Consider the following 12019-nt stretch of genomic DNA (forward strand, 5'->3'; position numbering starts at 1 on the left):
TATGTGGCAGGACTCCAAATTCACTGAAATGTTCACCATAATACTTTGCGATGCAGAAAACGAAAGCAAAAAAGACAAAAACGAAAAAAAAAAAGAAAAGGAAATGTAGGAAGTTAAATCAAGCCATTATGTTTTAGTATTAATAACTAAGTGGTGGTCTGCATACCACATCGTCATTGGTTATTCGATACAAGTGTTATTATGTCTATTGTGTGTGTTGATTGCATGGAAAAGGCAATTAGAGCTGTGATTGAGTTTAAATGTTTGTTTATCGATTTCAGTTCATCAGAAATTGCTTACCTTTGCACTCACATCATCCAAGTCCCAATCAAATGTTCCAAAGGAGACAGATGCCAGCTACTTTTCCACTTTGTCTCATTTCTTTGTCTCAATACTAAATTATCCTACGGACTTTATCTTGTCCTAGTTATTGTTTGAGAGAATAAAATTTATACACAATTTCTTCACTTTCTATTTCCTATGAAAATTAAAACGTAGAATTTTTCAACCTTCACATTTGAGAATGAAGGTTGGGTTAATAAATAGCAGAGCTTAGGATCTGAAATGTTTCTTATTTAAGGAGTGTTTGTGGATATACTCCAATAGTACTCTTCCTTCCTCTGCTCCTCAAGTACTGTTTCCTCTGTGTCTGGTTTCTGTCTGAAAATGGCATCGTCAGTAGTAGAAGAAGTGAAAGTGCCAAGAATCAAGCTGGGCTCGCACGGCTTTGAAGTTTCAGCTCAGGGATTGGGTTGCCTGGGGATGTCAGCCTTCTACGGGCCGCCAAAGCCCGAGCCCGACATGATCAAAGTTATTCACTATGCCATCAGCAGAGGCATCACTCATCTTGACACCTCCGATTTTTATGGACCCCATACCAATGAATTACTTCTCGGCAAGGTACTAATCCCATCATCTTTAGTTGGTTGTAAATTATGGTTTTCAGCTTGTACCTTGATCATCATTCTCTCTTCAATGATTTGAGCTTTAAAATGATGGCAATAGATTATACAGTGGTAAAATAGGAAACGGTGCTCCCCAGTTGAGTTCTATTCACTTCGGTCTGGTTGTTGTGGTTTTTATTACATTTGGTATAAACTTGCAGGGAATTTTACTCAAATTTCATGATTACATCAAAATTATACGATATGTTATGCCTACATGTTATGTATCCTCTAAAGAGTTCGAGAGAAGAATTTTTGGATGTAATTACTATGGAGCTTAAAATGCTAAGAGTAGAAAAAATTCAAGAATAAAATAGTATCCTAAGGTAAGATTAGGAGAGGTTCTGATTCCGTAAACCGGCTATACATTCAGTCCGGTTCAATAGTTAACTCAAAAATTTAATTGACCTGTTATATCTGGTCAAGAACCAGTTGGATTAGTAAAAATTGGGAGGTTCAATTGGATTTCACTGATTTTTTTTTATTTATTTAAAACCAATATTTTAGTTTTATTCAGATTTTTAATATCAAAATAAATAAATAATTATTGAACCTTTAAACCAACCAAGGTTGAATCGGTCGGATTAATTGAAACGCAAACTGAAAGCCCTTTCGACTCGCTCTCCAATACAGATTTAAAAGCATTGTAAATAGGTTGATAAGTATACGATTGTTTTGTGTTCAGAAACCCAGAATAAAAAAAATTTCCAATTTTCCTGAGTCTCATAGAATATAGTATTGATTACATTTTTGTACCCAGAAAGAGTAGGAAAATTTTGCTAAAGTGGTTAAAGTTCGCTGCTAGTAATAATATAGTCAAAGTTGACATTTTTAAGAGAGCATATATTTCTGCTGTTTCATAATGGAGGAGGGTGATACGAAAATTATATAGGATATCCCAACAGTTTCTGTTAAGGAGTTATTACAAGATTAACATGTTTTAATTTGTGTCCCGGATGATTAATGTTGTGAAAGAATGAGTATAGGCTTTGAAGGAAGGAATACGACAGAAAGTGGAGCTAGCAACAAAGTTTGGAATTAGACCTGTGGATGGAAAGCGGGAGATTTGTGGTGATCCGGCATATGTAAGGGCTGCTTGTGAGGGTAGCTTGAAAAGACTTGGAGTTGACAGCATTGATCTCTACTATCAGCATCGCATCGATACAAGTCTGCCCATCGAAGTCACGGTTCGCTCTGCTATCCTTCTGTGTTTTTATCTTTCTTTTATGCTTGATGAAGTGTAATAACTAGTTCATCAATGTTATGAATGAGTTAAGCAGCACAAAGTTGTGGAATAAGGAGTTTTTTACATCTTTGGATGTGTTGCACTAAATACGGTAAAAATTTGATAGAACATTGTTGCCTAATGATGCATGGCAACAGATTAAAATGCAAATATCTATTTATTGAATTGGTTTACACAAATCACACTGTCTTTTCTCTAGGAACATGCTTTGATATATGAGAGAAGCCAATTCAAGTATGACAAAATGCTTGTTCTAATATGTTCTGCAGTGCTACAGCATGCCAGAAGACACCAATTACTTCACAAACCTATTTGAACTCAGGCTCATTCATTTGAGATCCCTAAAATTTGTCCATTTACCATGAATTGAAGCTTTGGGCTTTTAAATCTCCTTTCTGATTCCAATAGCATCATCCAAGTCCAAGACAATCTTGCATGCTTGTGAACTGTGGTGTCGCTTTAATTACAAATACATATGCAGAGCAACTATCTTAAACTCACTGCAGATGGGACTACTGTCAAATAGCACCAAGTGCGATCATTCTAGTTCTGTGCAACATATGTTGCAAGTCGCTTAAATCAATACAAAGGCAATTTTTATAGCATCGACTAGTCATTCTTTATCCACTAAAAGATGTGACATGATATATAGGAGGAATGGAACAGAAGAAATTTAACCAATCGATTGAATACCATTGTATATGTAATGTTTTCAACTTCATGTATAGTTAGTAAAAGTTGTGCCAATACAATGGACTACTAATACTTTCACTCATACACTACAAAATTCCAATTATCTGCCTTGGGATGATTAATACTAAATGAGCTTCATATGATAGTATTTGCTCCTTCAAATTCTTTTTTTTTTTTCTAGATAGGAGAACTTAAAAAACTGGTTGAAGAGGGTAAAATCAAGTATATAGGTCTATCTGAGGCCTCAGCTTCAACAATCAAAAGAGCACATGCTGTTCATCCAATAACGGCTGTACAGTTGGAGTGGTCATTGTGGACAAGAGATGTAGAGGAAGAGATTATTCCTACTTGCAGGTAGTTACATATTGTTCTGCTTCACTTTCAATGTACGGTATGCAAGAGTATGCATTTGCAACTTCATCTTCTGTTTTTTCAGAGAACTTGGCATAGGAATTGTAGCATACAGTCCACTTGGACGAGGATTCTTCTCATCAGGTCCAACGCTGATTGAGAATTTTTCTGAAGGTGATTTCCGTAAGGTTTGTCCATGACCATAAAGATTATGAGTATCTTAGCTCCAAACACTAATATAAAGTTTGTCATTAGAGATTATGAGCTAAAATCCTTACGTTCAAATCTCATCATTTAGAGTCTGTATATGCAGAATTTGCCGAGGTTTCAATCAGAGAATATGGAGCATAACAAGAACATGTACGAGCGTGTCAATGTCATTGCTTCAAAGAAGGGTTGTACCCCATCACAGCTAGCATTGGCCTGGGTGCATCATCAGGGAAACGATGTTTGTCCCATTCCTGGCACCACCAAGATTGAAAACCTCAATCAGAATATAGGAGCTTTGTCTGTAAAACTGTCTGCAGAAGATATGGCTGAACTGGAATCCATTGCTTCAGCTGGAATCAAGGGTGACAGACTTCCCCCTGGCTTTGATAGTTGGAAAACCTCCGATACTCCACCTCTGTCAACGTGGAAGGCCACATGAATACTGCCTTTGTTATGCTAATAATTCATGTAGCTATCTATCTGAATAATGCATTTTCACTGTTGTTGAGGGTGAGTGAATTGTAACTGTTCCAATAAACTGCAACCTAAGTGACAGTGTTCTGTTGAGGGTTGATTCATTTTAGAGTTATCTTATACAAGGTAAAGAACTAAATATAGAGGTTGTAATGGATAGAAATCTGGTAATGTAAAAAAATTTCTGGCTGGTCTTTTCGCAGGACAAGCCAATGGTAGTACTTCTGCATCTGTTTGAATAAGATGTTTATCTGGTGTATTTCTGAATATCTAAAGGGTCCTGTTATTTAGACTGTATAACGGCAGAAATGATGCCTCGTACCTGCAACTGAAACCAATAAACGCGTCCTAAGCTATAGATGGCTTCTTGAGAAGTTCCAAAAAAAAAAAAAAGGTTTAGAAGTTCCAATAAACGCGTCCCCACTGCCTTATATGTAGACATGCCCCTGGCTGCAGAGTTATGTTATGTCAGCCTTCTACGGGCCACCCAAGCCCGAATTTGACGTGATCAAACTCATCCATTGTGCTATTCAACAGATGCATCACTCAACTGTTGGAGGACTCCCTGGGTTCGAATCCTCAACTTTAGTGATGTTGAAGATTATGTGGCAGAACTCCAAATTCACTGAAAAATTCACCACAATACTTTGCGATGCAGAAAACGAAAGCAAGAAGACAAAAAAAAAAAAATAAAAAAAAAATAAAATAAATATATATATATATATATATATATATATATATAGGAAATGTACAAAGTTAAATAGAGCCTTTATGTTGTAGTATTATTAATTAAGTGGTGGTCTACATGTTATGCTGTCATTGGTTAGTCTATGTAAGTGTTATTATGTCTATTGTGTGTTGGTTGCATGGAATTAAATCCCTTCAGTGTTGAACTTGAAGGCAATTAGAGCTGTGATTGAGTTTAAATGTTTGTTTATCGAGTTGAGTCCATTAGGAAATTGCTTACCTTTGCACTCACGTCAGCCAAGTCCCAATCAAATGTTCAAAGGAAATAGATGCCAACTACTTTATCACTTGTTTGAATTGACTTATATTATTTCTTGAGCAAATTACACTTGATCCCCTTGTGGCTTCGTATTTTTGTACATAACCTCCCTATAATTTTAAAAGATATACATAACTCTTTCATAGTTTGAATTAAAGTATCAAAATAACAAAATTTATAATCTATAACGGAGTCACCTAAAATATAAAAAATACTCCTATGTAAAGTTGAAAATTATTTATTAACCACAGGAGGGTTATGTGTATATTTTGAAAATCATAAGAAAGTTATATGATAAAATATTAAACCATACAGGGTTAGTGTGTCATGTATATTACGTTTATATATTTTTATTATTTCAACTATTTTAATTTTTAAACAAGGGTAATTTCAATATTTTTAAAGGTTCTGTTACAAATGATTATTTCCGTTATTTTCACACTTTAATCCAAATCATGAGAGAGTTATTTATAAATTTTGAAATCTTAGGAGAGTTATGTACAAAAACACTAAATCATAGGGGGGGTAAAATATAATTTGCCCTTATTTCTTTGTCTCAACGGTAGATTATCCTACGGATTTTATCTGTCCTAGTTATTGTTTGAGAAAATACAAATTATACACAACTACTTCACTTTCTATTTCCTATCACAATTAAAACTTAGAATTTTTCAACCTTTCACATTTGAAAATGAAGGTTGGCTCCTCCCACACACTGGTGACACATAGCCGCATTTTGATACAGCTACCGCTAGGAACGGAAAAAAGAAATACTAAGGAGTCAAAAAAAATTGAAAATTTGGATCTATATCCAACAGACTACACCTAGCAAAAAGGGGTATTTTGTTTTCGCAATTTGTATTGATTAAACAAATTGTTGAAATTTTCAAGCAATGCACTCTCGTAGGGCCGTATATTCTTCATGCTGATCGATGATGATTACAATATTAGGTAACTTTGTCATATATTTAATACCGTCCAAATATGTTCTAGCAAAGAAGCCCGTGCTTCTTTTGTTGAAATAAGGACAAATGGTTTGATTCCATATTTCCTAAGAATTGACTTGGTGAAGTAGAATCAAATATACTCCTTTATCACCAGAAGGGTCAATAAATAGCAGAGCTTAGGATCTGAAATGTTTCTTGTTTAAGGTGTGTTTGTGGATATATTCCAATAGTACTCTTCCTCTGCTCCTCCAGTACTGTTTCCTGCGTGTCTGGTTTTTGTCTGAAAATGGCATCGTCAGTGGTAGAAGAAGCGAGAGTGCCAAGAATCAAGCTGGGCTCACAAGGTTTTGAAGTTTCAGCTCAAGGGCTGGGCTGCATGGGCATGGCAGGCTTCTACGGGCCGCCTAAGCCCGAGCCCGACATGATCAAACTTATTCACTATGCTATTAGCAGAGGCATCACCCATCTTGACACCTCGGATGTCTATGGACCCCACACCAATGAAATCCTGATAGGCAAGGTAACTTTATAATCATATTTGCATTTTTCTGCAGTTGTGCAGTATGCATGAACTCGTGTACTTTTAGTTTTGAAGACAGACTAGTAGTTTATATTCAGCTAAATTATACTTAACCCCTTTAATACCTTAATTAAAAGCTTGAACCAATCTTGTTCTTTGACTTTGAAAAGTAGTCACTCCGATTTGTAAATTTATATTCAGGTAAATCGCACTTAATCCCCGGTAATTTAAAGCTTGAATTATTTTGTCCCCCTTAATTTTGTTTGTCAGAGCCTAAAGTCCATTTGTCAATCCAAAAAGGTTGTATCATTATTATTTGAGTAAGTTTTTTATACACCGTCAATGTGTAATATTTTTACACTAGTAGATTTAAATCAAGTCACATAATATGAATTTAAATTTAAAATTCAAATCATGTATATATGTGACATACATCATAGTTACTACTATATAAAAATTACTACAGTGTTATTGCATAAAAAGGAAATCTTTATTCTATTAGAATATTAACCAAGAAAAGGTGACATTTTGAGGAGAGGAGAGGAGATAATGGAAAGGAAGGAAGGAACGTGGTTGGTTGTTTTCCTTAAGTTTCATTTCCATCCAAATGTGGACGGAGTTACATTTCCATCAAGTGGCGAAGTCAAGACCTTTGTTCAGGAATGTAATAATGTTAGTTTATATTTACAATGTGTTTACTTGTAGATTTTTGGAATAACTAAATATTTTACTATAAATACACCAAATTTTGGTGTTACATTTTTTTATGAGAAGATGATGTCTCTTGTAATTTAGTATTTGCAATAGTTACCAGGTTATATAATGATATGAAATTGTATATTAATTAAAATTATATATAAGATTTCAAGATGTAAACTCTAGTGCTTATAGCAGGTGGATCATGTATACAGAGTCCAATTGATGCTAAATTCTTTTGTTTCTGTAGAAATGGTGAGGGCTACTTCAAAAATTTCAACATCTTTGGGGGTAATTGTGGTGCTAGAGGGAGTGCTATTCAAATTCAGGGGGGCCAAGAGTGGGATAACATAATACCAAAAATTCTAGATTTCTTATAGGTTATTCTCACAAAGGATCTTTTGTCCCACTTTCTCTGTGCCACTCTTTGTTCTACTTTTTATATATTGCTATTTCTCCTTTATAAATATTATGTTTTATTTTTTTTTGGTTTAATCTAATAACCATGAACTGAGCAATACATAAAATTTAACAAACTCAAAAAATTAAAATGCATAAAAAAATGAGATTTTTTATGAATTTTCTACTGTATTTATTAATTTTCTATTATATATTGCTTTTTTAAGGCTGTTTTATTTATTTTTTACTTAGGTTATAGTTATTGGATCTTAAGGAAACAAAAAAGAACTAAAATATGATATTTATGAAGGAGAGATAGTAATATAATAAAAAATGAGAGAGAGAGTAACACAGAAAGTGGGACAGAAAATTCGTTGCTTGTTATTCTAGAATTTTTTTAAAAATTGAGGGGTTGCAAAATCAACATGGCTCCTTCCCTGCCTTAGATTAAAAAGTGGAAAAGAGGTTTGGAAAGGAATTCTTTTTAATGATTTTTTATTGAAATGCCTCAAATACCCAAAGTTTACACTTCAGATTTGATCAACCTTTCCTTTCTTTTCTGTCATTTAACCAAATAGGTTCTAATCCAAACATGACAAATTCTCCAGTCTCATTTCTTTTTCATAAGGATATTTTCATTTCCTTTCCTTCCCTTGAATCCAAATGGATCCTGATAAGGCACTATTTATTTCAGCTTAATAATTTGATTAAGTATAAGCTTCCTAATTTTGTATTAAGTTTCAGTTATACTAGTCAGTATATGTTCATGTTTTGCATCAGACCTTGTCAATGGATAGGTAGACTGTAAATTTGTATTGGAAGAAACAGAAAGAAGAACAGAAAAAAAAAGAAAAGGGATTGGCTCCTTTAAGAGAACCAGACTACTAAAGTCCATGGATTACATAATTTTCATTCTGCATGCTATATTCAATAGGAAGAAGTAGCATAGTCTTAAATATGAAAAGGATGGGAAAATTCAGACAGATTATGCCACGCATGGATCATAAATAAACTTGCTATAACATGGAATAATGTGTGTGTTCTCAATGATTGATGTTATGAAGGGATGGTTTTAGGCATTGATGGAAGGAATGAGGGAGAAAGTGGAGCTAGCAACAAAATTTGCAGTGACTTATGAGGATGGGAATTTCAATATATGTGGTGATCCAGCCTATGTGAGAGCAGCGTGTGAGGCCAGCTTGAAGCGGCTTGGTGTGGACTGCATTGATCTCTATTATCAGCATCGCATTGATACACATGTGCCCATTGAAATCACGGTTTGCTCCTTGTTTCCTTTCCTGAATTTAAGCTGCATCTCATTCTTGATGAAATGAAAGTTTGATCAAAGTAGTCGAAATTTGAGGAGAATAATTGAGTTCCATGTCTTTTGCAATTGCTTCAAAAATTGCAGAAAAAATTTTTTGTTGCCCTTATGGTCTGTGCTAATTTGCACAATCATAAAGCTGATAGCAGGGGGCATCCCAAAAATTACAAACATCCAAAATAGTTGTCTTATATTAGCTTGACAGCCCTGCTGAGGCCCTGAGAGAGATACAGCTGGATATTATACTATAGATTGTACACCTTTCCTTTAGAACCAGAGGACCTGTGCATTCTGTCTTTCATTTGAGAGAGGCAATCCGATTCAGTATAGATATGCTATTTATCCACCTTATCACTTCTTTTCAGTCAGTACCAAAAGCATTGCAGATGGACATTCATTATTTGATATCTTAAGTACATGATGCTCATTTGTTGTTGCTCCGAACATTTTGTAGAACGATTTGTGTGTGGTCTTTTTAGTGCAGTCAGCAGAGAATATTTTACTTTTCCTGAATAGTAGGAAGAAATTTTCTTACAGTACGATTACTCAAAATACAGGTAGTATGAATAAAATAAATTGATGGCTTCCAATTTTCATATGTACAGCCGTTATTTTGTTTAGAAGAAGTCAACAATGTCATATAAATGATATTGGCCAAGAAGGCCTTGGTCCAGTGGCTCAGGTTGAGGCCTCAAGATTTAGAAATTTTGGGTTCTAATCCCCCTTCCTTCCTCTCTGCTTCTTAAATTCTACCCTTTCCCTGTTAGAAGATATTAAAAATATATATATATATATATATATATATATATTGGCCGAACATCATATTATGCATGGTCCAATAGAGTTAAATAACCAGCTGTCTAGACAAGTGTTATTGACAGTTTGTTGCAATTTTTATCAGATGGTGCCTTCAGTTCGATGTGTACTTATGTCAAAGTTGTGCCACTGCACTGAACGAGTGCTACTTTTAGTTTATGGATGTATAATTCCCATTCTTTACCTTAGTAGTGCTTTCAGTTTGATGTATACTTTGTGAAAGCTGTGCTGCTGCACTGAACTATTGCTACTTTTCGTATGTGGATGTATAATTTTGATTCTTTACCTTAGTATGGAATATAATAAATCAGCTTGGAATGTTCTTGTCTGTTTCTCCCAGATAGGAGAACTTAAGAAACTGGTTGAAGAGGGTAGAATTAAGTATATAGGTCTATCCGAGGCCTCAGCTTCAACAATTAGAAGAGCACATTCTGTTCATCCAATAACAGCTGTACAGTTGGAGTGGTCATTGTGGACCAGAGATGTCGAGGAAGAGATTATTCCCACTTGCAGGTACTGCATATATTCTGCTGCATTTTCTACATGGTCTAGAAGAAATATGAAGTTCTCAATTCAGTTTTTGGTATAATCTTTCAGAGAGCTTGGCATAGGGATTGTTGCATACAGTCCACTTGGAAGAGGTTTCTTCTCATCAGGTCCAAAGCTGATCGAGAATTTGGCTGAAGGTGACCTCCGAAAGGTTTGTGCGTATCCAAAAAGATTAGTAATATCTAGTGTAGTATATTTATGGTTAGTATGAAAACCTCAGTCATCCATTTTACCACATTCAGCAGCAACGTTGCTCAATATCCCTATTCTTGTCTATCTGTTCCATGTTGCTGCACTATTTGATGTCCAATAATTTGGTTGAGCTTTTCTATAACTTTCTAATTTAATTAACTTCTATCCAACAAAGCGACGCAACAAGCTTTTTTCTATCTGACAAGTCTTGTAGTCTTGGATTCCATTAAATGCAGTTCTTGGCATTGTTAGAAACTGAACCTTCTGCACAGACAGGATAGTAATTGTGAGCTCTGTATTTAGTTTGAATTTGAAGATAGCACTAGTGTTGGCAAATATCACAAGCAGTAGGAGTGTTCTATTTTATGGTGCAAGAACATCCTAGACATGAAAAAAAAAGGAAGAAACAATGGCATTTTTTAGGAATATTCTCTTTACAATTTTGAGGGGAAATGGACTTGCATTGCAATGTCATCGTCTGGTCTTAGGCACAAAAGTTATATATTGTCCTCTCAAATTGTTTTTTTTTTTCCCTTTTCTATACATCCTCTAACTGAGTTTGGTTGGTCACAAGTTCACTTGATAATACTGTCTAGATAGTATGAAAATGTATTGGATTTCTAATTTGAGTTTCCTCTTTAATGGGAAATGTATCTCAGGATCTACCTTCTGCAATTGATGTTTCTTATATCCAAACCACCTTACTGGATTGTTCTTTCCCCTGAACTTTGTACACCTCAAACAATACTATCGATAATCATATTGTCTTCATTTCCCTTTTGAATTTCTGGGATTACAGTTGCTTAAATTTCGAAATTCGTACAATGCAGTATATGCCAAGGTTTCAAGCAGAGAATTTGGAGCACAACAAGAACTTGTACCAGCAGGTCAATGCCATTGCTTCAAGGAAGGGTTGTACTCCATCACAGCTAGCTTTGGCCTGGGTCCATCACCAAGGCAAAGATGTTTGCCCCATACCCGGCACTACCAAGATTGAGAACCTCAATCAGAATATTGGAGCTTTGTCTGTAAAACTGTCGGCAGAGGAAATGGCGGAACTTGAATCTATTGCTTCGGCTGGAGTCAAGGGTGAGAGATACGGGCCTGAAATTAGCACTTGGCAAAATTCTGAAACTCCACCTTTGTCAACCTGGAAGTGCACATGAAGAAGAGCAAGTTCGCTTTGATATTGAGTTGCCTTTTGTTCAGGTTTTAGCTTGGAAGAGCACATGAGTGCAAGTTTGGTTCTATATGTATATTTCGTGAACTTTTGTTTTGGTTTAGCTGTTTAACGTCTTGTGGAGTAATCACAGGGTGCAACATGTGCATGTCCTGAGTTTTTGAGTTTTGCAGTAATCATGAGGTACAACAGTGTTATGGATATAATATAATTGTGGACTCAAGGGCTGGCCCAAATAATTTTTGTGCAAAATCACTTATTAGGCATCACAACTATTTCAACTTACAGGGGTTAATCCTCACTATACTAAAAGTGCGAGTTGGAGTTGCTACAGTGCTCATGGACCGGTTATCCGGTTATTTCAACTTCGGTGGCGTTTTCATAGGCAGATAGACTGGTTATGCTGTAAATTTCCACAATTCCAGTGGCATTTCATAGGCATTTGTTTGGGCTTGCCCTCTTGCTCCAGAGT

General features: G+C 35.3%; 2 protein-coding genes across 2 annotated transcripts; both read left to right on the forward strand.

Annotated features, from left to right (window-relative positions):
- The first annotated feature begins 441 nt into the window (after window positions 1–441).
- On the forward strand, window positions 442–4185 carry LOC113734648 (probable aldo-keto reductase 2). Its single transcript, XM_027261266.2, has 5 exons — window positions 442–900; window positions 1931–2131; window positions 3065–3237; window positions 3320–3422; window positions 3548–4185. Exons 1-5 carry the CDS (start codon window positions 667–669, stop codon window positions 3881–3883), a joined length of 1047 nt encoding a protein of 348 aa, XP_027117067.1. The 5' UTR covers window positions 442–666; the 3' UTR covers window positions 3884–4185.
- Window positions 4186–5943: 1758 nt separating this feature from the next.
- Window positions 5944–11799, forward strand: LOC113735602 (probable aldo-keto reductase 2). The gene is made up of 5 exons (XM_027262596.2): window positions 5944–6391; window positions 8563–8763; window positions 9967–10139; window positions 10224–10326; window positions 11198–11799. The coding sequence occupies exons 1-5, from the start codon at window positions 6158–6160 to the stop codon at window positions 11531–11533; spliced, it is 1047 nt and encodes a 348-aa protein (XP_027118397.2). The 5' UTR covers window positions 5944–6157; the 3' UTR covers window positions 11534–11799.
- The last annotated feature ends 220 nt before the right edge of the window (window positions 11800–12019 follow it).

The sequence above is a fragment of the Coffea arabica genome, chromosome 3c, assembly GCF_036785885.1.
Source record: "Coffea arabica cultivar ET-39 chromosome 3c, Coffea Arabica ET-39 HiFi, whole genome shotgun sequence".
NCBI classification, from domain to species: Eukaryota; Viridiplantae; Streptophyta; class Magnoliopsida; order Gentianales; family Rubiaceae; genus Coffea; species Coffea arabica.

Coding starts and splice junctions, on each gene's coding strand:
- LOC113735602 (XM_027262596.2), top strand. CDS start 6,158: ATGGCATCGTCAGTGGTAGAAGAAGCGAGAGTGCCAAGAATCAAGCTG. Junction 10,140..10,223: donor GAGATTATTCCCACTTGCAG/GTACTGCATATA, acceptor ATAATCTTTCAG/AGAGCTTGGCATAGGGATTG. Junction 10,327..11,197: donor CTGAAGGTGACCTCCGAAAG/GTTTGTGCGTAT, acceptor CGTACAATGCAG/TATATGCCAAGGTTTCAAGC.
- LOC113734648 (XM_027261266.2), top strand. CDS start 667: ATGGCATCGTCAGTAGTAGAAGAAGTGAAAGTGCCAAGAATCAAGCTG. Junction 2,132..3,064: donor GTCTGCCCATCGAAGTCACG/GTTCGCTCTGCT, acceptor TTTTTTTTCTAG/ATAGGAGAACTTAAAAAACT. Junction 3,423..3,547: donor CTGAAGGTGATTTCCGTAAG/GTTTGTCCATGA, acceptor CTGTATATGCAG/AATTTGCCGAGGTTTCAATC.